We start from the raw sequence: 26,568 nt of genomic DNA, 5'->3' as shown, positions 1-26,568 counted from the left end.
AAAAAAATATTAATATTAGAAACCAAAATCTTAGTCCAAATTTAGCCCAAGTGCCTACTCCAATACCAACCCATTTTATATATATATATATATATATATATATATATATATATATATATATATATATATATATATATATATATATATATATATATATATATATTTCTCACAAATCAGTTTCTATATCACGTATCCCTGTTCTGTGATCCATCTCGCCGGATTTTTGATTCAGCTGGCCACCATGTCGCCGCCGCAAAATGTGGCATGTTTCTTTGTCTCTCTCTCTCGACGGAGCATTGTCGCCAGCAAGCCGGAGAACTCAAATTATTTTTTCCGTCGGAGCACTGCCACCACTAACTCGCCTCCGTCGGGGACCCGAATTGGCTTTTTTTTTTTTTTTTTTTTTTTTTTTTTTGATAAGTGACTTTATTACTGCTACCGTCATTGGATGGCAGCCTCCGACGAATGACTCTGACGAACAACATATAAATGAAGATACGAAGTTGGAAAGAGAGAACTTACCGTTTTCCGACGAACAACGATTCCGACGACTATTTTCCGACGAACATGTTTTGTCGGCATCTTTTATTAAGTTTACTGATTTATTTATTTATTTATTTATTTTTTTAAGTTTACTGTATTAAGTTACTGATTAAGTAAACAAACTTATAAACAATATAAATTCAGTTAGTTGTGATTTTTTGTGTTTTAATTCATTCGAAAATAGAAAATTAAGTATGAAAAACTGTGATAGCTTTCTTAAAAATACAGTCAAAAAGCCAATAAAAAATAGTCAAACCCTCCAAATGTAAAAGAGACACAGTGGAGTGTAAAAATAATCAACGTATTTCTTTTACCTTTTTATAATTATAAACGTGAAAATTATTACGCTTGTCATCAATTGAGAATAGTTTTAATTAATGCTTGTCAGTGTGAACAAGACAAAACTTGTACAAATTTCTAACCCGTTAAATCACGTATTTATTGTAGATAAAATCCTCACCAGATCGACATCGTAAGAGTCAAAAGTCTTTTAATATCAATAGTCAATTTGTTTGGTAAGATGATGTTGTCAACAAAAGAAAATGCGTATATAAATTTTACATGGTTTTGATCATGAACATTTAAGGTTTAAAACATTGGTTTGTTAATTAACGTACTATGCCTCAGGTAATTTCCATTTCGTGGCACATCCCCCTACCTTGTACGTTTTTTTTTTTTTTTTAAAACAGCTGCATCCCCTTCTCTGCTAGACTACATAGTAATTTTCTTACCCACCAACTTAGCTATTCTTTTATACGCATGCACAAACGCAGGAGATAAAGGTGAAAGTTAGCATGCATTCTCAAAAATGCAGGAAGGAGGTAATGAAGACTGTCACTAAATTATCTGGTGTTGATGAGGTATCGGTGGATTTACAGAAGGAGATGTTAGTTGTGATTGGGGATGTTGACCCTGTTTGCGTCGCAACTAGCTTGAGAAAGAAACGGAAGGTTGCTAATATTGTAAGTGTTGGACCATACAAAGAGAAGGGGAAGGAAGTCAATAAACCAGCTGTTGGATTTCCAATGATGTATTGTAACACTCCTTGTTATGATGGATATGGACATTTTGTATATGGGTATCCGCCAACCCGTGATGCTGGAGGTTGCAACATTCTGTAGATAATCAGATGTATATGGTTTATGTATTAAAAGCTTTTTTATTATACACTTTGGAGGTCAAATCATAAGAAAAAAAATCCTGAAGTTCAAATAATTTCAGTGAAGTTTTTGTAATAAACAAAGAAATAATTACCATGAAAAACAACCCTAGCGAAGAGCTAGGAGTGTGAAGAACATCAGACTAGTTTCAAACATTTGATATGAGATTTTTACACCAATTGTATGCCAATCTAAGACGACATTTGTTTCTACTATCTATATCCATAACAATGAAACGTCGCGTACACCTTCTTGGCAAATCGTAGCAGGTACTAATAACAACATCGAAATATGACTAAGAAACGAGAGACGACAATAAGAAACAAGAAAGCCAAACATCGAATTATGCGACAGTCGTGGAAAATATTACTAAGAAAACGAGAGACGACACTAAGTCAAGTTCCAACCAATCATCAGTAAGTCAAGTCTCTAGAAATCATCAAATATTTTTTTTTTATATATTTTCTATGTATACATCGATAGGATTTTATAATGATCAGAGTTGGATTAAGACATGAGTTGACTTGGTAAATAAATAGTTTAATCAATTGGGTCTTAAAGAATTGAGTTGGTTAAGAATCAACTTCAGTGATAACCATGATATTCAACCAGCGATGTACACGACTATATATTTTAAAAAAGAAAATTTTTGCATGATCTCATACCTGTTTTTTTTTTTGGAAAGTAAGATGGGGAAATCAACTTTAGTGATAACCATGATATTCAACCAGCGAGAAGATAGAGTCACATGAATTTCATATAATTGCTCGTCAATACATGACCATTTCATCCCTTCACCACAATAATATAGATCTTTAGTGGTGATGGGCATCACCGCTAAAGGTCACCACTAATGCTTCAATGGTCGCCACTATTGACTTTTGTCGCCGCTAAAAGGTGTCTCGCCACTAAGGCTCTTTATCGCCCGCTGACGCTTCATCGCCACTAGTACTTCGTAGCCACTAAAGGTGTCACAACTAATTGTAGCGTTAACTTTCTTTTAGTTTTTTTATTATTTAACATTAAAATGGTAGAAAAACGGTAGAAAAACTTTAAAAACTGCTAGGAAATATTAATTGCAGAAAAATAGATCGAAACGTTAAAGTTTAATAATACAATCTCCCAAAGTATTAATCTAAACATTTAGTGCAAGTGATGTTTTAATTCTAACAAAACATTACATAAATCCTACAAGTAGCTACATATCATCATAATTCCCATTGTTTTCTCTGATATCATTCTATGGTGGCAACGATCGAAATCATTCTTCAAGTATCGCAATACATGTTCTGCAACATCCAAAATTTCAAGCCCGAAAATTTCATTTTTGAATTAATAATTTATAAAACATTTTACCATAACATTGTCATTAAAGCAACATATTATAAAATCATAATGTTGTGTCCCAACCCATGACATCAAAAGTAATGAAAATCAGAGTACAATCCCAGAAAGTCCGATGCAGAATTACGTGTGTGTGTGTGTGTGTGATGCGATGCTACGCCGCCGACTCCTTCCCATTAGACAAAGAGGTACCTGAAACCAAAACTGAAACTGTAAGCACAAAGCTTAGTGAGTTCCCCCATCATACTACATACCATACAATATCGTCGGTATTTTTCAACCGGTGACTTCCATCGGTATCTTTCAACCGATAATCATCGTCGGTATCTTTCAAGCTAATTATCGTCGGTATCTTTCAACCGGTAATCATAATCGGTATCTTTCAACCGGTAATCATCAATACTATCTTTCAACCGGTAACTGTCATCGGTATCTTTCAACCGGTAACTGGGGACTATTCCACCCCTTACTACTAGCATGCAACATCAAGATATAAACATACAATCAGGAATATCCGGGTACTGACCTACCCTTCGGTCTTAAGGACCGCTATCAGGGAAACTGATCCCTACTATACACATAACATATCATACAGATAAATCTCATGACCAAAGCACATAATCGGACCAATATAATTATCACAAAGACAATCATCTTCTAAATACCCCTCTTTGGTGGGTCAGCATTGTGGCCTTAGACCCACCCCTACTGGAAGGTAACTCACCTCAATGTCGTGCAATGTTTGAACTATCCTCGGCGTACAAGTCGACTCCCTTCGACTCCTCGATCCCTACACGACAACCTTCAAGTCAACACACAGAACGTACAACCCTAAACAGGGTAGATCAAGTCCAATCAAAGTCAAATTCAAGTTGACCCGACTCGCCGAGTTGGGTCGTCAACTCGTCGAGTGCCTAACCTTTTACACGTCCTTATCCACGACTCGACTCGTCGAGTTTGGCAACGACTCGACGAGTTCCTCTTCTTTACGAGCATCAAATGAACCTTCATCCGACTTGCCGAGTTGTATGAACAACTCGTCAAGTTCACCTTCATCTGATGAACAAGTCCTAACCTTGACTCGCCGAGTTATATGAACAACTCGTCGAGTTCATCTTCAACCATAAGAAGATTGCCTTGGACTCGCCGAGTCTGTTCTAGCACTCGTCGAGTTCCATGAACTCCAGGTCTAAAACTAAGTCCAATGCGTTGGGTCACTCCTTCTGACCTGCTACAACCCTTCTAACACCCAACTGAGTTCTTTTGACCCTCAATAGATATGGGACTAAATGCCTTGGACTCGTCGAGCCCCACGAATGGACTCGCCGAATCGATAACGTCCACACCCTAAATCCTCGATTTCTGATGTACAACACTTGTCCAAATGATAGATCCAAGCCCCTAAGCTCGATCTAGCATGTAAAATTACAAACTTTACGTGCATGCATTGGACTTTTTAGCCAAAAAGGCTCTAAAATGGCTCTTTTGTTGCATGGGACCTTCCTTGGGTGCAAAAGCAACCCAAATCTGCCTTGTGACTCTTCCCAAGTGCTAGATCCAAAGTCTTTGACCCCCAACCATGTTTGCAAATCATGGTTGGTCACCTCATATGGCTTAAAATCCCTAAATCTTCCCCAAAAAGGGATCTAACAAACAAGCAAGCAAGGTATGGACTTTATACCTTTCAAAGACTGCAAATGATGAACCAAAGTCTAATCCTTCAGTCTCTACTTGATCCTTCTATGCTCTTGCTTCTTCCTTGAGGTCAAAACCCACAAAAATCACTCAAAATCCTTAGCTCTTGCACCAAAACACTTAGGGTTTGCTATGGAGGGTCTTTGGGAGAAATAGGGACGAGTGGTGGCTGAAAGAGATGATTAAATAGGGTGCAAACCCTCAGATTAGGGTTTTTGTCCAGTCAGAGCCTACTTGTTGAGTCTGGCCGCCGACTCGACGAAACCGTCATTTAAGTCACATCCAAACCCGCTCCTACTTGACGAGTTGGGCCTTCAACTCGCCGAGTCCCAGGCAAAAAATGCAGATATATTAAATAAAATACATACCAGGAACCGGGTGCTACAAATCTCCCCCACTTATTTCAGACTTCATCCTCGAAGTCTGCTGCTCATTCCTAGAAAAGTTCTGGGTAATGCTCCATCATCTCATCCACCGGCTTCCATGTCCACTACAGGCCCTTCCGGTGCTGCCATTGCACCTTCACTAGCTCCACCCTGTTGTTCATCAGATCCTTCGACTTCCAGTCGAGGATCGCCACTGGCCGCTCAATATAATTTAGGCTGTCATCGACCTGAATATCCTCTAAGCGTACTATTGCTGAGCCATCCACCAGGCACTTCCTCAGCTGGGAGACGTGGAAAGTGTTGTGGATCTGGCTGAGTTCGGCTGGAAAATCCAACCTATAAGCCACCTTGCTCACTCTGGGTAAGACCCTGAATGGTCCAATGTACCTGGGGCCCAACTTGCCCCGTTTCATGAATCAGATGACACCCTTCCATGGCGATACCTTTAGGAGAACCATATCCCCGACCTGGAACTTTAGGTCTGATCGGCGCTTGTCGACATAACTTTTCTGCTGGCTTTGAGCAGCCTGAAGCCTGCTCGGGACCTTCTGAATCCTCTCTTTCTTCTTGAGCACCACCTCGGTGCTCCCCATGACCCTCTGGCCAACTTCACCCTAGCATATCGGGGTCCTGCACTTCCTACCGTATAATATCTCGAAGGGAGGACGATCGATACTCGCGTGATAGCTGTTATTGTATGAGAATTCAGCCAACGGAAGATAAGTATCCAAACTACCTCCGAAGTCTAAGACATACGCCCACAACATGTCCTCCAAGGTCTAGATGGTTTGCTCACTCTGACCATCTGTCTACGGGTGGAAGGTGGTGCTAAAATCCAGACGAGTACCCAGATCGTCATGAAACTTCTTCCAAAACCTAGAAATGAACCAAACATCTGTGTCTGAAATCACCGACACTGGCATCCCGTGCCACGCCACCACCTCCCTGATATAGTTGTCGGCCAACTTTTCGGCCTAAATGCTCTCCTGAATCGGAATAAATTGGGCACTCTTCTTCAACCGATCGACGACGACCTAGATCGAATCCACTCCTCACGTGGTCCTGGGAAGCTTTGTGATAAAATCCATCATACTGTCCTCCCATTTCCACAACGGAATATCCAACGGCTGCATGTTGCCGTGTGGCCTCTAGTGCTCGGACTTGACCTTCCTGCAGGTCAAGCACTGTTACACCTCCAAACCAGGATGGCGGAAACGTCCAGGGGCGGGTGACTATCATGTAGTGTATCATAACAGTTGAGTATAAATGTTCAAAGCAAACACAACCAACATATATATAATTGAAAAAGTTACATCATTTGTACGTATTACATGTTTCGAAATATTAATTACAATATGTTGTCAGAAGATTTGTTTAGACGCCTACGCGTCCCATCCTCAAAGCCAGTTGTTACCTGATTTCCTGATTTCCTAAGAATACAAGTTATTTGAAAAGAGAGTATCAACATTTAAGTTGGTGAGTTAATAAGCATTTGTATGTATATTTGTAAACCTTTTCTATGAAATGTAGTAATGTTTGTTTTTCGGAAAATCCTATATTTTCCCTAAAATGAGATGTGGCCTTAAATGAACCAAGACCGAAGCGTTTAAGTAATTTTCCTACTTAAAATGATTTTATATAGTTTTGTTTGTATATAAACTATTTGAAGACTGTCTTTGCGTAACCTATAAGTGTCGTTGTTGTTTTATGTGAGTTTTCATTTTTATCTTATAACCATGCTTGATTGACCCAGACTGCCTTGTTTGCAACATTCTTCAGGTGTCGATTTCGTTATGACATTTGTCACCCCCAGACCTGCTGGTCTAGCTGTTGCAAGCAGATAAGGTTCCGGATTGTCGATCCCAGTATAGATCTATACACAACTATCACGCTCTCCCTACAAGAGACTCTGGTTATATTTAACAAGACTTTTGTGTGTACTTTATAAGGTACCGTGAAGACGAAACTCACAAAATTTGATCAACAAGTTTACGTGTTTTTGTGCTAAAAATGTTTGTATAAATGATCATCCCCTAAGACTGGGATAGCTATGAAAAACGACGTGAAATCTTTAGATATGCATTTGATAATATTTTACCTTTCCTCAACGAGATACAAATGGGGTAAAGTTTCGTAAACTATATTTGTATATTTTTGATGCAGAAGACAAGTTTTTTTTTAACCAAAACATATATATGCAAATGGTTATATATATATATATATATATATATATATATATATATATATATATATATATATATATATATATATATATATATATATAGATGTATAAATTTTAAAAGATGATTTGGTATGTTTCGTAATTGTTGTTCATATTCTTATGTTTTCATTAGAAACTTTGCATGAAATAATCCTTAAGTTTGATAGTAAAGACCTTTTTGTACTTATCACTTTTGTAAAAATGGTAATTAAACATATTTAAATGATTGTGTTTTAACTTCCTTAATGTATAAACATTGCTCAAAAATGTTAGAAGGTGTTAATAAATCTATAAACCATTTTTGACAGTTTTACCCTTTATTGTTCCTGTTTTTAGAAAACTTATACAAAAATCATCGTAAGTCATAAACTGAATCCGTCACCTCTGAGAATTTGTAAAATGAGTATACTTTGTTCCTAATTTTTATTATGATTTTTAGTGGTCTCAAACTTGTGCGAAATTGAACATCTTCACAGACTTGTCCGAAATCACTTCTGAAATGACAAACAACTTTAAAAAAATCGCCATAAATTGTAGAAAAATGGTATGAATGCATGCGAGTAGTCCTTATAAATGTATAAACCTGAGCTATTTGCATATTGTGCAGTTTTGAAAGATATTAAGTTTAAGATGGTCAAAACAGTCCGTGAACAGGACTCAACTTTTCTATAGAAAGTTGTCTTTTAAATTTAAGTTATGTTTAATGTTCTAACTTGTATTCCCCCCCCCCCCCTAAAACTTGAAGATAACATGAAAATGTAGGGGTATGAATTCACCTTATTCGAATACTTGAAGAATGGAAGGTTGAAGATGAAGAACTTTGGGTGTTGGTTTGATGCTATGTTGCTGTCATGAAAACTTCACAACAAAAGAGTAAGAAAAATGGTAGTTTACTAACTGTTTTGAATAAATATTTTTGAGTAGCATAACAGCTAACTTCAGGGGTATTTGGTGGTAAAAATATCAAGCAAAAGGAAGGTGTAGATTGGTGAAATGTTGGCTGAAACACAAAAGGGACAACAACCCTTTAGTTCACGGTTTTGATGGATTTGGAAGGAAGTTCTTGTGGCTGAAAATGAGATGAAGGTTGAGAGTAATTCCCTGGAGTATTGGCTGCTCAAATGAGGGTAAAATGAAGAGGAAATTTCGTGGATATGAAGGAGGAAAGAGTGGAAGAGGATAAGGGGACAAAACCTAGACTAGCTTGTGATGAGATGTGAGTTTAAGTGATGTGATCTTGTCTAGCCACTTGCTTGGGTGGTGTCTTAGAGATAGGGTTAGTTAACTAACTAACTACTAGTTATTTAGTTAGTTAGGAGTTCTAGTTAAGGAGAGGGAAGGTCTTAATCTCGAAAATTAGAAGAGGGATTTAAAAGCATTCTTAGTAAAATGTCTTAAGTGATTAAGCCCTTATTAGTTAAGTTGGCACTTATCTCCACCAATTGTCTTATCTTAATTGATTTAGACATCATATTCCTTACATGAAATCACTTTAAGTCATGACCCATAACTAGGCATTCACTAGATAATAATACATATGTACAAATACATACATGTATACTTAGTATAAAATAACAATGTAGTTTTTGTGTATTTGAACTTTAATGTTTATATTTTATTCTTTTTATTCAAAAACACTTAAATACATTCTAATTAAACCTTATAATAATTCATTTTATATTTTTATTTATTTAAATATAAAATTTATTGACCAATGTATAATCTCATAACATTTAATTGTTTTACCATATCGTACGATCATTCCTATTTTCACCAATTGTTACAAGCACCTCTCCACGTACCATGCTACATCCCGCTTCATGTAGGGCCACCAATAGTCCAGGCGAAGATCCTTATACATCTTCGTCGCCCCAGAATAAATGGAGAATCGAGATTTGTGCGCCTCCTCCATCGGAACCTGGCGCACACCCCCGTGGTATGGCACCTAGACCCTACGGTGTAGATTCAATAATCCTCGGCTGTCATAGTAAAAAGAGGAAACCTGCCCGACAATCTGCTCGCTCTTCCGATGTTCTTCCTTCATGGCCTCCTACTGGGCCTCCCAAATCCCCTCCAACAGCGGTGTCACTACTGTCATCCTCAGACAGATATCCCTGACCGGTGTTGGCTTGCAGCTAAGCCCGTCGGCCACCACATTGGCCTTTCCCGGGTGGTAGAGGATCTCACAGTCATAATCCTTACCACATCAAGCCACCGACACTTCCTCATATTCAGATTTGGCTGGTCCATAAGATACCTCAGGCTCTTGTGGTCCGTGTAAATCGTACAACGAACCCCATAGAGGTAATGACGCCAAATCTTGAGGGCGAACACAACAGCCCCCAACTCCAAATCATGCGTCAGGTAGTTCTCCTTGTGAGGCTTCAGTTGCCGCGAAGCGTAAGCAATGACATGCCCTATCTGCATCAATACTACGCCTAAAACCGAGATAGACGCATCACAGTACACGACGAAATCCTCCATGCCCTCTGGCAGGGCTAAGATTGGCGCCTTGCACAATCTCTGTCTCAGTGCCTCAAATGCAGCCTGCTGCTCAGGCCCCCAACGAAAGACCACGACTTTCCTCGTTAGCCTGGTCAGGGGTACGGCTATCTTGGAGAAATGCTGAATGAATCTCCGATAGTAGTAGGCTAATCCTAGGAAAGTTCGAATCTCAGATGGAGACCTCGGAACCTCCCATCTCATCACGGCCTCCACTTTGGCCGGATCTACCGAAATCCCGTTCTGGTTGAAAAGGTGCCCAATAAACTGCACCTCGAGCAACCAGAACTCACACTTGGAGAACTTAGCATACAAGTTCGCCCTTCTCAAAATCTCCAGAACCTCTTGCAGATGCCCCTTGTGCTCCTCCTGCATTTTGGAATAGACCAAGATGTCATCGATGAAAACTATCATAGACCGATCCAGCATCGGCGTGCACACACGGTTCATGAGATCCATGAACGCGGCAGGAGCATTGGTGAGCCCAAAAGGCATCACCACAAACTCATAGTGACCATAACGGGTCCGAAAGGCAGTCTTCTGCACATCCTCCTCATAGTGACCACAAAATCAACTAGTGATACCCTGAACGCAAATCAATCTTGGAGAACCAAGATGCTCCCTGAAGCTGGTTGAAGAGATCATCGATCCTTGGGAGTGGGCAACGGTTCTTCACCGTCACCTTATTCAGTTCCCGATAACTTATACACATCCGATGTGACCCATCCTTCTTCTTTAAAAACAGAATCAGGGCTCTCCAAGGTGAACTACTTGGTCTAATGAACCCCTTGTCTAATAGCTCCTTCAGCTGTGTAGACAACTCCTGCATTTCAGGAGGAGCCAATTAATACGGTGCCTTGGCTATCAGAGCCGCACAAGGGACTAGGTCGATTCTGAATTCCACCTATCTCTCCGGAGGTACCCCGGGCAAGTCCTCAGGGAATACGTTCTCAAACTCCCGTACTACGGGCACATCGCCCACCGTCGCCTTACCCGCCTCTCGGGTATCCATAATATAGGCGACATAACCTGCGCAACCCTGCTAGAGGTAGCTCTTTGCCCTCGCTTCCGAACATAAAGCTGGTCCTCATTGTGGCCTTTCACCTAGAACCACAAGCTCTCCCCCACTAGGGGTCCTAATCTGTAATGACTGTTGCGCGCAGTCAATCACTGCCCCATTGGGGCTCAGCCAATTGATGCCAATAATAACCTTGTTACCCTGCAAAAGTATGGGAACCAAGTCCACCAGGTAACGTTCCTCGAACAGCCTCAAAACACAATCCTGGTAGACCTCTGACGCTCGTACCGACCGGTCGTCCGCAATCTTGACCTCTAGAGGGCAATCCAACATGCTCGAAGACTCCGGAAACTTCTTGCTAAGTGCAAGAGAGACAAATGATCGAGTGGCACCCGAATAAAACAACACCTAAATATAAATAACGTTCACATGGAACAACCCTAAGCAAGGCACATAATATAGCAAAATTACAACGACGTAATCATAAAAGCATAAAATAACATATCATACCCGTCACCACATCGGGTGTAGCGCGTGCCTCCTCGGCTGTCAGCTGAAATGCTCAGCTCCGAACCACTGGAGCCTCCAACTTGGCCTTCCGGCCATCCACAACCCATGCTGTCGCTGGAGCTGGCGCCACTGCTGCTGTCAATCTAGGGCAATTGGCCTTTTTATGGCCCCTCTAATTGCAATGAAAGCAAATCATGTTTGATATCTGAATCGTAGGAGTAGGGGCAGTACAATCTTTGCCAAAATGCCCAACCTTGCCACACTTATAGCAGCCTGAACCCGGTCTAGTGCGACAAGCTCCCTCATGTGACCGACCACATTTCCCACAGCGGTCCTATCCTGACTGGCCTTTCGGCCTACCATCGGATCCCTTGGGCTTCTTCCACAAAGCCCCTGTCGTCAGCCCCTCCGATGCCTTCCTCTTCCGGATGTGCTCCAGATCAATCTCCCTCTCCCTAGCCCTGGCAATAATGGAATCCAAGGTAGGGCAAGCTGAGAAACTGACATGCTCCCGGATGTCAACTCGTAGCGTGTCATGGTAACGGGTCCTCCTCATGTCCCCATCACCCGCATACTAGGGCACCAGAAATGCCCTCTCCCGGAACATGGCAGTGATCTCCGCCATAGTCTCCGTAGTCTGTCTCATGTCCAAGAACTCCCTGGCCAGCTGCTGAAGTTCCACAGCTGGCGCAAACTCCGCCCTGAATCTGGTCACAAAGTCTGACCAGGTCATAGCCTCAATAGCCGAGGCTCCCATATGGTCACGAATTGACTCCCACCAATCTCTGGCTCTGTCTCTCAAACACCCTACAACAAAATGGACCTTCGACCCTTCCGGGAAGAAGCTCGTCAGCTGCGCAGACTCGATGTCTGCCATCCATCTCCTAGTAGCAATAGAGTCTTTCACCCCATGGAAATCCGGTGCTCCATTCCCTCTAAAGTTCGTAAAGGACAGTGTGCCTGATCCTGACTGGCTAGTCGCCAAGTCGCTCCTGAACGCCCTGAGGCGATCCTCCATCAGCTCCATGATCCATTCCTTGATAGACCCGAATATAACCGGTGTCGCATCAAGGATACCTCTCGTGATCTCGGACGCGATGAATTCGCGTGACCCATCATCCACATGCTCGGATCCTGCACCCGAGCCTGATCCTGACCCAGATCCTGAACCTCCTGCTCCATGTCGCGTGACCACCATTCTGAAAATAAACATACAAATTTCAGGGTCACATATACTTTCTAGAGGTCTCACACACTTTCCAAGTTTCCAGGTTCCATCTACGCCCTCCTTGATTCGAGTACGGATCCTCTGCTTTCAGTAGTACGGGCCCACACTACCTTCCACATCTACCCATATTTTCCTAAAGGATTGCTTCGACTTCACCATGTCCCTTTTACCCATACCCTTCCCACTAACCTCATCCTCGGCTTCCCTAGGGCACTCTCTGACCTACCCTCCACCATCAGCTGCACTAGGAGTCCCCACCACCACCCTAAAACTAGCTTGCGGATACTGTTACATATGCGTTCCTTAGCTAGTTGAAGATGGCCAGGATCCCTATAGCACAAAGCAAGCAACATTCGTGCATTGGGTAACCAAACCAGGCATAACCTACATAGGCCATCCTACTGCTGACTAAACAGTCCTAGCATATAGCTCATACAACAGGCATACAAGGCATCCTCCCTAGATCCTTAGCCCTAACTAGCATGCAATTCTTAGAATCATATATCAGGCACACACGGTATCCTCGTAGATCCTTAGTCCTATTCTAGCATGCAGTTTTCTAAATCAAAACCATATAACATAACATAGCAAGTATGGGTATCTTGGAGAAAACTTACATGAGCCCGGCCGATCGCATGCATCACACACTTCGTCTTTCTTAAAATCCCCACATTTAGATTTTAGACAACCATTTTCCTTGTAAAAAAACTCTTTTAGTCCCTCGGTTTGAGTCTAGACACCCCCGAGGGTGTGTCCGAATCCCTCAAACCAGGGCTCTGATACCAACTTATAACATCCCAAATTTCAAGCCCGAAAATTTCTTTTTTGAATTAATAATTTATAAAGCATTTTACCATAACATTGTCATTAAAGCAACACATTACAAAATCATAATGTTGTGTCCCAACCCATGACATCAAAAGTAATGAAAATCAGAGTACAATCACAGAAAGTTCGATGCGGAATTATGTGTGTGTGTGTGATGCGATGCTACGCCGCCGGGTCCTTCTCATTAGACGAAGAGGTGTCTGAAACCAAAACTGAAACCGTAAGCACAAAGCTTAGTGAGTTCCCCTATCATACCACATACCATCCAATATCGTCTGTATTTTTCAACCGGTAACTTCCATCGGTATCTTTCAACCGGTAATCATCATCGGTATCTTTCAACCGGTAATCATCGTCAGTATCTTTCAATCAATAATCATCATCGGTATCTTTCAACCGGTAATCATCATCGGTATCTTTCAACCGGTAACTGTCATCGGTATCTTTTAACCAGTAACTGGAGACTATTCCACCCCCTACCACTAGCATGCAACATCAAGATATAAACATAAAGTCAGGCATATCCGGGTACTGACCTACCCTTCAGTCCTAAGGACCGCCGTCAGGGATACTGATCCCTACTATACACATAACATATCATACAGATAAATCTCATGACCAAAGCACATAATCGGACCAAGATAATTACCATAAAGACAATCATCTTCTAAATACCCCTCTTTGGTGGGTCGGCATTGTGGCCTTAGACCCACCCCTACTGGAAGGTAAGTTACCTCAATATCGTGTAGTGTTTGAACTATCCTCGACGTACAAGTCGACTCCCTTCGACTCCTCGATCCCTACACGACAACCTTCAAGTTAGCACACAGAATGTGAACCCTAAACATGGTAGATGAAGTCCAATCAAAGTCAACTTCAAGTTGACGCAACTCGCCGAGTTGGTTCGTCAACTCGTCGAGTCCCTCACCTTTTACCCGTCCTTATCCATGACTCGACTCGTTGAGTTTGGCAACGACTCAACGAGTTCCTCTTCTTTACGAGCATCAGATGAACCTTTATCCAACATGCCGAGTTGTATGAACAACTCGTCGATTTCACCTTCATCTGATGAACAAGTCTTGACATTGACTCGCCGAGTTGTATGAACAACTCATTGAGTTTATCTTCAACCATAAGAAGATTGTCTTGCACTCTCCGAGTCTGTTCTGGCACTCGTCAAGTCCCATGAACTCTAGGTCTACAACTACGTGCAATGCGTTGGGTCAGTACTTATGACCTACTACAACCCTTCTAACACCCAAGTGAATTCTTTTGACCCTCAACAGATATGAGACTAAATGCCTTGGACTCGTTGAGCCCCAAGAATGGACTCACCGAGTCGATAACGACCACACCCTTAATCCTCGATTTCTGATGTACAACACTTGTCCAAATGATAGATGCAAACCCCTAAGCTCGATCTACCACATAAAGTTACGAACTTTACGTGCATGCATGTGACTTTTGAGCCAAAAAGGCCTTAAAATGGCTCTTTTGTTGCATGGGACCTTCCTTGGGTGCAAAAGCATCCCAAATCTGCCTTGTGACTCTTCCCAAGTGCTAGATCCGAAGTCTTGACCCCCAACCATGTTTGCAAGTCATGGTTGGTCACCTTATATGGCTTAAAATCCCTAAATCTTCTCCAAAAAGGGATCCAACAAACAAGCAAGCAGGGTATAGACTTTATACCTTTCAAAGACTGCAAATGATGAACCAAACTCGAATCCTTCAGTCTCCTCTTGATCCTTCTATGCTCTTCCTTCTCCCTTTAGGTCAAAACCCACAAAAATCACTCAAAATCCTTAGCTCTTGCACCAAAACACTTAGGGTTTGCTATGGAGGGTCTTTGGGAGCAATAGGGACGAGTGGTGGCTAAAAAAGATGATTTAATAGGGTGCAAACCCTCATATTATGTTTTTTTTCCAGTCAGAGCCTACTCGTCGAGTCTGGCCGCCGACTCGATGAGTCAGTTACTTAAGTCCCGTCCAAACCCGCTTCTACTCAACGAGTTGGGCCTTTAACTCGCCGAGTCCCAGGCCAAAAATGCAAATACATTAAATAAAATACATACCTGGAAGTGGGTGCTTCATGTCCGGTCTTTTACCATTGTTTCAAGCATATCCAATTATAAATGAAATAACATAATGTTATAAGTTAAACCAACAACTTACACAAATATAAGCAAATTACATAATATATTACCAATATATTACACTATAATACTAACAATTATATAACTATAAATCAGAAACATATAACCAAACTAACAAATACCAACCTATAGATTAGCAACATATTAAACTATAACCAAACTAATAATTACCAATATATAAACTATTATCAAAGTAACAATTACCAACATATCAAACTAATGGGGTAGGAAACCGGTCCATATAAAACCAGGCAGATCAAGCAACCCGGCCTGCCAGCCCAAAACACAAGCGCGTACTCAAATTTCGAGCACTAGAGCAAGAATCACCCTGTCATCATACACACCCTATAAAGCATCTTCAGGAAACACAGAAAAGGAGAGAGTATTTTAAATGAAAAGAAGGCTCACCGTTGCAACCCGAAGATTAATGCATAACCCAAAAGAAGAAGCTAAGAATTTGTCCAAACCTCTGCTATTAAATCGAACCTTTGCTAAAAGGTAACTCGGGCAGGAATCACCCATGTAGCGTGTTACTTGGACTGCTCATTTGAAGAATCTTTAAAAGAGACCACCACAAGCATCCAGATCGCCATGTAGCAACCTTGGCACCATATGTATATAATAATGCAAAAAAAAAAAAAACAAACACCTCGTCCAACAAACGAAACATCATTTAGTCCAACCAGTTTAATCCCTGCCTTCACACCAACCACATTAACAACTAGGGTCGTTGAACCATAGGTTCACACCACACCTTCACCCCAGCCGAACACACATCATGAGGCAGAAACAAGTGAACAAGCGGCAAGGCGAGCAAAGAATGCTAGGCAAGAAAACTTGGTTACAATGGAAACGGTCAGTGGTTCGGGCATGACAGGAGCAAGCATGCTTAGAGAACAAACTAAACTTACAATGAAACATAAGGAAGTGGTTATGCAGTCGTTACCACCTTTTTTACAAAAATACCTAGTCAGAAGCCTGATGGCCAACCATAACACACATCCATACACACCACTACCACCACCTTTCCCATTCATACATTACCAAACCTATTGGCCGCATCAATACCAACAACCGTACACCTTGCAATTCGCTATAGAAGGACAACCAACACCTTGGCAACCACAAAACACATAGATTGAGCGACACAGAAACAATGGCACCCTGATCGGACGACTCATACGATCAGACAATTCTCCGCTAATAAGAAGCATTAGGGAAAATCAATTACAAATTGGAGCCAAGATACAAGAGATCAGAAAGTATGATGGGAACGAGGACCCCGATAATCAAACATAGAGCTATAAACGGACGATGGATGCCTATTACCTTGATGAAAATATTGGTGTATTTTCTTCCCAACTACCCTATCGGGAGTATCATGATTATGGTATTAAATCTTAGCAACAGAAAGCATATATGATTTCAATCAATTACGAGAAGAATTCATTGGCCATTTCGTACAACAAAGAAGATACATGTGCAAGCTATCTTATGATGCATAAAAAGAGAATATGAATCTACCAGTTCCTTCATCCAGCGATTAAACAACATCACACTTAACACTCCAGATAAATCAAACAACATGGTCATCGCTGCTTTTAAATACGGTTTAAGACCAAAAGCTTTTTTTTAAAAAAAAAAAAAACAAAAAAACTAGTACGAAAACAACCATCCTCAAGGAAAAATATGGTAGAAAGGGTTCACTGGTACATGAAGCAAGAAGAAGCAACATCTAAGAAGATAAAATCTAATTGTGGACAGAGAAGATCCCAAGTGCCTTATGCCAAAGGGAATACATCGAAGCATGCAAAACGCCAAGCCACAAGACAAATTCGCTTCCATCATTTCTCGCAATCGAATCACAATACACTACCATACCGGCACAGTCCCCAGAATGAAGTCGTAATAGTAAGTGAAAGTAAAAGGAAAATGATAGGAAAATTTGCGAGAAGGTGAAATCCAAAGATAAAGGGCGATACTGCAAATTTCACGAATTTACAGGGCATGATACTGTCGAATGCACTATGTTATGATGGGAGTTGAAAAATAAAATGCAATCGGGACAAATTATTGACCTGATCAAAGGCCTCAGGTCTAAACACCTAGAAAGCATCGCACTAGTAGAAACAACATTACAAAACGCAAGGAAAAATGAAAAATTTCTGCTACAACACAATGACCCTTATCGTTTATGCTAGTGGGAGGAATAACAATCAATTAATACGTTTCATCATAATTAATGCACCTTCACCATATGACGTCATCTTCGGACATACGAAAATGCAAAAATAGGATACCTCGTTGAAGATTCATGAAGCTATCAAATTTAAGACAAAGTGGAGCGTCGGGAAAATATACACCAAACAAAGATGAAGACAAGGTGAGAGGCTTGACGATGAGCATCATATGTACAATGTCCTAGGACATTTTGAAATCCAAAATCATTTCCAAACAATAAGGCAAGGAGGTAAACAAAGTACCACTCCACAAATACTGCACGACAATCAAAAGCCATCAGACGATCAAGCAGAAGACAACAAATGCCTTAAACAAGCTTTACAACTTGTAACATCCCAAAAACTCAGATAAAATTTTCATTCTAATTCATTCCAACCATACGATAATCATATAAAAACAATAAAGAGTATAGCATAGTAAATTATTATAAGAGTACGAAATACCAAAATCATGTGATGAGGAAAACATAGGGGGATGCAGTGTGATCAGGTCGGGCCCTTCCCTTTTGAGCTAGAAGTACCTGAAACGTAAACTGAAATCGTATGCACAAAGCTTAGTGAGTTCCCCCAAAATATCACATACCATACATACATAACAATCCAAAATATCTGGTTTTATTTCAACCCCTTCGGTCTCTTTCAACCGGTACTAGGTATATTTTAACTAATTTGATCTCTTTTAACCAATACTGGATATATTTCAACCCCTTTGGTCTCTTTTAACCGATTCAGTCTCTTTCAACCCCTTCGGCCTCGTTCAACCGGTATTAGATATATTTCAACCCCTTTATTCTCTTTGAACCGGTATCGGGTCTATTTCACCCCTACCACTACTGATTAATATCATAATAGAAGAGTCACAAAGACATCAAGCAAATACATACATAACATACAATAGTCACGAAGATAATCATCATAATACACACATAAACTAGTGGGCTGGCATTGGTGCCTGCGATCCACGGATACAGTGAAGGAAACTCACCTCAGGCTGAAGATATCAAATCATACTCGGGCTGTTGGCTAGACAAATTCTCTCACTAAATCACAAGTATAAAATCATAATTAGAAATTAGGTCAATAATCCAACTCGAGAGTCCAAACCCTAAACTGAGACTTTAAGGGTAAAAAACTGCTTAAATCCTACCTTATTGGGCCTACTCTATCAAGGCCCAAATCCAAACTAGCCCGAAATGCATCCCAAGTCCAACTAAAAAGGACCCTATGGCCCATCACGAGCCCAAGAACTCCTTGATGACCTAAGGCGCACAAATGAACTGATACTACAAATATGCCTAAGGCCCAAACTCGATTAAGGAAAAAGCCCAACAAATCCCAATCCAAAAACTCTAAACGTCCACTGATAGATGTACGCGTGGCCTATGTAGCACATACGCCCGGTGTATGTTGCTAACCAGGAATCGGGGCACTAGCCCAGTACGCGCAACGTACTAATGAATATGCCCAATTCACTGGTTAGATAGACATCCATCTTTGAGACATCCACATTTTCACTTCCAAAAAATACCGATTTATTTATGCTTTATTTTGAAAACCAGAGTAACCTTTTAAAGAAAAGTGTTACGGAATTTTTTCCTAGAAAAACATGAGAAATACATTGTCAAAGAATCTTCGAAGAAATGTATTTTATTCATTTTAAGGCATTGGGATGTTATCGTCAATACAAAAACATAAGCATAGACATAACTAAAATTCATTATCACTAGTAATTTATGTCTCCTTAATCTCTCAGTGTAACATACCTTATATCGACACCTGTGATACAAATAAACTGAGTGGGCGAGGTTGGAAAACCTGGTGAGTACATAGGGTTTTCAACCCATAATAATATAACTTTTATGTTTAATCATCAAACAGTTAACCCAATTACCCATCCCTATTATCCTTGTTATTCATAAGGGTATTCGCTAAGAATCATCTATTCCACATTCGTTTATTCCGAAGTCCATCGCTTCCAGGGTTCATATGACAGACACTAAGTCCATAACTGCCAATGCTCGTTCATAAAGCACTAAATCCATAGTTGCTAATCTTCATTTATCGGGCATTATGTCCATAGCTACTAACGTTTATCTAATAGATACTAAGTCCATAGCTACCAATGTTTCTCTAACAAGTACTAAGTCCATAGCTATCAGTGTTTATCTAATATGTACTAAGTCCATAGCTAGCAGTGTTTATCTAATAAGCACTAAGTCGATAGTTACCGATGTTATTTATTAGGCACTAAGTCTATAGCTGCCAATGTTTACTCATATCATTTTTCGTCTCTCATCGTTCATCTACCCATGTTTTACGCAATGTATTCGTAGATATAAAATACATATGCAGATTAAATAATTTAAAAGATGTATAAAATCATTCATCCATCATAAAAAGCAAGTATTCAAATAATGTGCACACATAACACGCAATTTATATAAAATACTTCATATATATATATATATATATATATATGTGTGTGTGTGTGTGTGTGTGTGTGTGTGCGCGCGTAAGATAAAAGTAACTATTCACTCACAATACGTAATTTATATTAAATACTTCATATCTATGTGTAGGATGAAAGTAACCATGCACTCACATATTAAAGTGATGATTCCAAAGTCGGACAGCGCTTCGCTTTTAACGATTCTATTTTCCTTCGACGAAACCTAGCATTATCATAGCTCAGTTTTAGTCTAATCTTTATTGCGACTAATTTTTATTCTAGATTCATCATTAACTCAAATTCTACCTTCATAATATATCAAGTAAGGAACAACCAGGTAGGATCATATCGAAGGTAGCGTACGTTTTCTATATGAAGTATACTGTTTGGAAATCTCACTTTAAACACCTCACTAAATCACAACCTAGACATCATTACCGTAAGTAGATCAATCAGTATAACGACTTTGAATCACTGATAAATCTTATTCATAGGTTCATAATAACAATATTATATTTAAATATAAGCTATATTTAAAGTAGGGTAGGCGTATCTCACTTACAGTGGGTTTTACTAAAAACCGGGCTCTGCTGGAGCAGAGCTTTTGAGCCAAAAATCTAATTTTCTCAGAGCCGTCGGGCTCTCTGGAGCTTTCTTCTAGCGCTAGGGGAGTTTCCTAGGGCTTTAGGCGGGGGGAGGAGTGGGTTTGGTAGGTTTAGAGAGAAGTTAGAGAGAGAAAGAGAAAGGTGGAGGTGTGAAAAAATGAGGGTGGAAGGGGTTCTATTTATAGGTTGAAATATGGCTCAACTTGGTGTCATATGTCACCCTCTGGTGGCAAGACTTGGGGTGAAAGCAATGGCCCAGATTCAGCAACGTCACCCCTTTCGCTGCAACATCCTGCCAAATTTTAGACCCCGTAACTTTCGCATACGAGCTCCGTTTTGACCTTCTTTATATCCACGCGTAGGGGGAGACATAATCTACAACTTTTGTTTAGACTCTGTCTGCTAATTCTTGACCAATTTTAAATTAAACAGTATGAGAGTATTACACACTGTTAACGACCATGTAAAATTCATAACTTTTACATACAGACTCTGTTTTTTACTATCTTTTTATCGTTGAGATTCTATTAATGAGATATTAAATTCTCATTTAGGTTGTGTCGGCAAAAAATCACTCGATCTGAAATTCGAATTACGGGCTGTATACTGTTATGCGAAATCTTAGAAAAATCATAACTTCCTCATACGAAGTCAGATTTTAACGTTCTTTTTATGCACGATCTCGGTTTAACTTATAATACAACTTTCATTTAGATATCTAAGGCTAAAAAGTAATTTATCAAAAATTCACTTTTTACTATTCCTGGTGTCGTGCCTGTTTTGCTGTAAAACTTCGACAGACCATAACTACTTCGTTATAACTCGGATTTCGGCTTTCTTTATATGTACGGAGCCTTTGTGAAATATAAAATAACTTGGTTAAGATTATTTATTCTAAATAATCTTCTATGAAAAAGTCATTTTTGAGGCTCATTGTCTCTAAATTGACTAGTCCGAATCTGCAGGCGTTACAATTATCTCCCCCTTAGGATGATTACGTCCTAGAATCATCAACAAAATAGGGCTTCTATAATGACACCATATGTTATATTTTCATGCCAGGTAATAATCATAACTTCTATGTACATTCGAATGAATATCTTTCTCTTGGACTTCTTATTACGTATGGTGGTTGGTCTTACACCCGCTCTCTATCTCATGTTTGACTTTCAATTGTGACCTTTAAGTCATAATCTCGATCCTTATTGGAGAATCCTTGTTCTTCTTAAGAAACTTCAGATAAGTTCTTTCCTTCGATTACCATAATAGACCGATGGGTCATGTTTTAATGAACTCTCATCGTATGATGCAACACTTAGAGTCAAGTTTTTTATAGTCAAATTCCAGACATGAAGACAACTTCCTTCATGCTCTAATGTGATATAATCACATTCTAATATGTAGCACTTATAGGTACAATCTCTTACAACGATTGTGATACTTCTATTGATTGTTTCTATTATCGTTCACTTCAAATGTCTTGCTTAAGTCAGATGCTACATCAAACTAGGTTCTCTGAACCAGGTAAGATACTTATCTTAATCGGACTCAATTTCACAAGACCACTAGGGTTGGAATAACAATCATCTTCTTATTCATTACCGAGAAAATGGTAACGACATACACGAACAAAAAGTATTCAATTACTAGCTTCTTGGTAACCTTGTAACTTTCCCTGATCCAAGTGCGAGCCCTGTGCTTCTGGTAGTATAGGGCTCTACTACCATTCATACCTACTCATACTTGTCCCAAGAATTTTCCCGCAGTTTTCTAAGTCACCATTCAAGAATTTCACATAATCATTTAACACATCAGATAACATAACGAAGCTTTATATTATTTCTTGAAACGATTACATAAATGTTCAATTTCAACCTATACTAGGCCTCTAATAAGCTACACCACATGATACTACCCACATGGTTACTTCATATATCCTTATTACTGATCCCTTGCATGGCCACCTACTTCGTCAAGGATCATTTGGAATGATCTTGCATTTGGCTTTAGCGTATTTACTGATTTGTTTTTCTTCGGGCAATCTTTTGACATACGCCCCTTGTCCCTACATCCATAAGATGAACTCTTGTTGGATGTACAGTCATTGGCGTAATACTTAGTCTTCCCATACTTGAAACAAGTCACTCTTTCATAGCATCTCCCATAGTGCTCCAGCGGTACATTTGGCTTTTTAGCTCCTTTCTTCTTTGGGCAGTCTTGCTTGAAGCGCCCTTCCTCATTACATTCGTAACACACCCTTTTGTCGAATGTACACTCATTGGCGTAATGCCCAGACTTTCCACACTTGAAACAAGTCACATCCTTGCTTCATTTTCCAGATTGTTTTTTTTTCACTTCTCGCACCATCTTGTTTCACTTCCTCTTCCTCCCTCAGACCTTGAGAACATGTTGCTCTTGTTGGACCTCAAAGTTCCATCAAATTTCCTCTTCTTTACAACTTTAAACTTGTTGGTGGCCCTATCGTTGATAATTTCTTCGATAAACTTAGCAACCCAGATGATTGCCTCATTGGTAAGTGTCTAGTGTACTTGTTGGATTAGGTGTCTAAGCCCATAACTATTATTAGTATGTACTTGACCCGAGAGTAGCATGATCCATTTGGGTTGCATGGCACTGGAACAATCTAAAAGTTAGATAATTGAGTAGAGGTTATTTATGGTTTATTAATATATTATAATTTCTAATATACTAATATGAAATCATATTATTTAATTAGTATTGATCAAGAATTAATTTAGAATTAATTCTGTGATGAACAGACACTAATTAAATATATGGGGATTGATTATGTGAATCATTCATTCTTATAATATGGGCTTATGATCTATAGTTTTTTATGTTGGGCTAAACCCATGTGGTGACCCATGGATGATTCATGGAGGATTAAACCCATGGAGCATGAGGAATATGGAAGGTCATTCACATTAGGGATTGCATGGTGTAACCCTAACTGAGCCACACTATATAAGAACCCCTCTAGCTCATGAAATCCGTATTTATGTGATATACAAGAGGGCTAGCTGATTTTTTGAGTGCAAGTAATCTCATCTCAAGTTCCTCCATTGTTGGCGGTGTTGTGTGATTCCATTTGAGGCATTCATACTATTGGTGCTAAGTTCTTAAAGGTCCAAGGTTTCCAACTACAACAAAAGGTATGTCATCTAACTATAACTTTTTAGTAAAGATACTCCATTGTATGCTAGTTAGGATGATGCTTTGGAAAAACAAAGTTTGCATGTATATTAGAGAAAACATAGGTCTAAAGCATCTAGGGTTGCATTTACACCATATGATTATTAGAATGCTCAAAACCCTTCAGTAGTATCAGAGCCTAGTGTTGTTTTCAAATATACTTGATGCTACTTGCTTTCAAAAGCTAAAAAAAAACGATTTTCTGCTTTCTGGATAGTAGACTCGCTTAGTCCACTGGGGAACTTGCCGAGTCCCCTCACAAAGCTGACCAACTTGCCGAGTCAGTTCATGCACTCGACGGGTTGGTGCTTCATAATGCATATTTTCAAGTTCTAAGGCTGGAATTGGATTATGATCATTACCCTAAACTATTTTTGAACTTATAAACCTGTTTTTATGTGGTAATGATCATGCTTATCCAATTTAAAACATAATTGCCAAAGTTTCAAGTTTTATATTAGTTTATATGGTTAGGCTAATTACATGAAATTTGTTTGATATGAATTGTCTTGTTCTTATGAGTTTAATTTAGATCATAGACAAATTGTTTGATTTTGAAAGTTACAATAGTTGACCTAAATGTTTTTTAATGAATTCCATAACTTTCCCTCAAGTTATGGAAAGTGAAGAGTCTCAGTTTTAAATGTCATCTTAAATGGTTTTATGTCATCCATAACGTGTCCTCAAGTTATGGAACTTTAAAAGTCTTTTACCTAAATGTTTTTATGAACTCCATAACTTGTCCTCAAGTTATGGAATGTCAAGAGTCTTTTCTTAAAACCTATATTAAACTCATAAGTTATGGATACCAAAAGTTTTTGAATAGGTCAAAACTTGCCCTCAAGTTTTGGAATTTGTAAATGTAAAAGTTTAACTTTTGAAACATTTAATTCAAAACCCTAGAATTTTAAAAGTTTAAAATTCAACCCTTATACTATTATAATATTATAGGTTTAATATTATAATTCAACCCTTATACCAAAATAGTTATGGACTTAGACACTAATCCAACAGTCTCCCACTTGGATAAGTCTAACAACTATTCGGTGTATGACTTCGGATCCCGCTCTGTAATCGTAGCTTTCCAAAGCCGCTGTCAACTCTGATCCTATCAGATACGTGTGTCCTTAGATAAAGGATCATATATTCCTCCATTCTAGATATCATTTGAGATATGATTTCAAATCATTCTCTTTATACTACTTCTCGATTTCTGATTTATGACGAGAGACTAATTGAACAAATCAAATTAGCCCTAGCCCGGCCGAGCATTTACGTTTGTCATCACTAAACCATCGAGGGGCCCAAATATATCGCTTTTATCCTACTTTGAATAAAAGGAACGGATAAACTTTGATTCAATGCTTGCTTGCACTCACTCACCGAATCACACACAACAATATGTTTTATAACACCAAGTTACTAGTGCATTTACATATTATCAATGTGCAACCGATTCGCAAGATACAACTCACACATCTCGGTTTCAAGAATATAAGATGTTATCGTCTCACCAATCACTCGTGATATAATTCATGGAGTGATCCAAGTGAGCGTGGGTTTAATCCAATGCTCAAATCTCATTCATAAACACTCATGAACGTTGCAGCAAACATTTGCTTATGTCTAATACTTTTCTAGGCAATCCACACACCAATTTACGACAGTCTTCATTCATATCTACTTCCAACATATGAACGACTGTGGCCCGTTTGAATAATTCGATTATTCTTAATAAACTCAATTATTCTGGAAGTCAAAACATGCAAATGTGAAACACAAGAATAATACTAATCCCATATGGCCTCAAACCTTTGAGTATAAATAAAACGCCTTTTATTTATCACCATATTGATTACTCATTATTTGTCGTTTCGGGTAATCAACTTCTTACTTGAATTCCAACACTTGTCCCATGCTCCTAGCATGAACACAATGTTTACCTATGATTCTTACTTTGTGAAATAGATCTCATTGAATACATTTCCAATCCTTCTCATTTCAAAACTCCAAATCCATTTTTCATAAGTCAAAGAATATCAAATTCTTGCTACTTATAGAATATGCTAGATTCTAACATTCTATGCAACTATCCTTTCGTAATGTCACTGCACCAAAGTCACAAATACTATTGCCAATGATATTACAAAGTCCTCTATCGGAGATTGTTACAAGACAATTCCATAGACGTGATGTCTCTCACTCAAAGTACATTCTTTGAACATCCTTTTGCATAAAAGTTTCTAATCTAGTCATAGATTTCTCAATATTCAATTCCCAATATGGACACACTTCCATATGTTCCATATGACAACTCATTCTTAATAGAATCTTATCTATTCGTAATGATGTCGATACGGTCCATCCAATATGGAAACATTTCCATATTTTCCAATACTATACTTCCAACTACTCACAAGCGACCAATCCTCGTCGAACTTTGGGTTGTCCTTTGATAGTTGTTTAATTGTTTT

General features: G+C 39.3%; 1 protein-coding gene across 1 annotated transcript; it reads left to right on the top strand.

Annotated features, from left to right (window-relative positions):
- Nucleotides 1–1,065: 1,065 nt before the first annotated feature.
- On the top strand, nucleotides 1,066–2,034 carry LOC111904786 (heavy metal-associated isoprenylated plant protein 2). Its single transcript, XM_023900509.2, has 2 exons — nucleotides 1,066–1,170; nucleotides 1,317–2,034. The coding sequence occupies exons 1-2, from the start codon at nucleotides 1,162–1,164 to the stop codon at nucleotides 1,662–1,664; spliced, it is 357 nt and encodes a 118-aa protein (XP_023756277.1). The 5' UTR covers nucleotides 1,066–1,161; the 3' UTR covers nucleotides 1,665–2,034.
- Nucleotides 2,035–26,568: the final 24,534 nt, after the last annotated feature.

This window comes from Lactuca sativa, chromosome 9 (assembly GCF_002870075.4).
Source record: "Lactuca sativa cultivar Salinas chromosome 9, Lsat_Salinas_v11, whole genome shotgun sequence".
In the NCBI taxonomy this organism is placed as follows: domain Eukaryota; kingdom Viridiplantae; phylum Streptophyta; class Magnoliopsida; order Asterales; family Asteraceae; genus Lactuca; species Lactuca sativa.
Note: the sequence above shows the minus strand (reverse complement) of the source record. Positions and strands in the feature narration are given on the sequence as shown.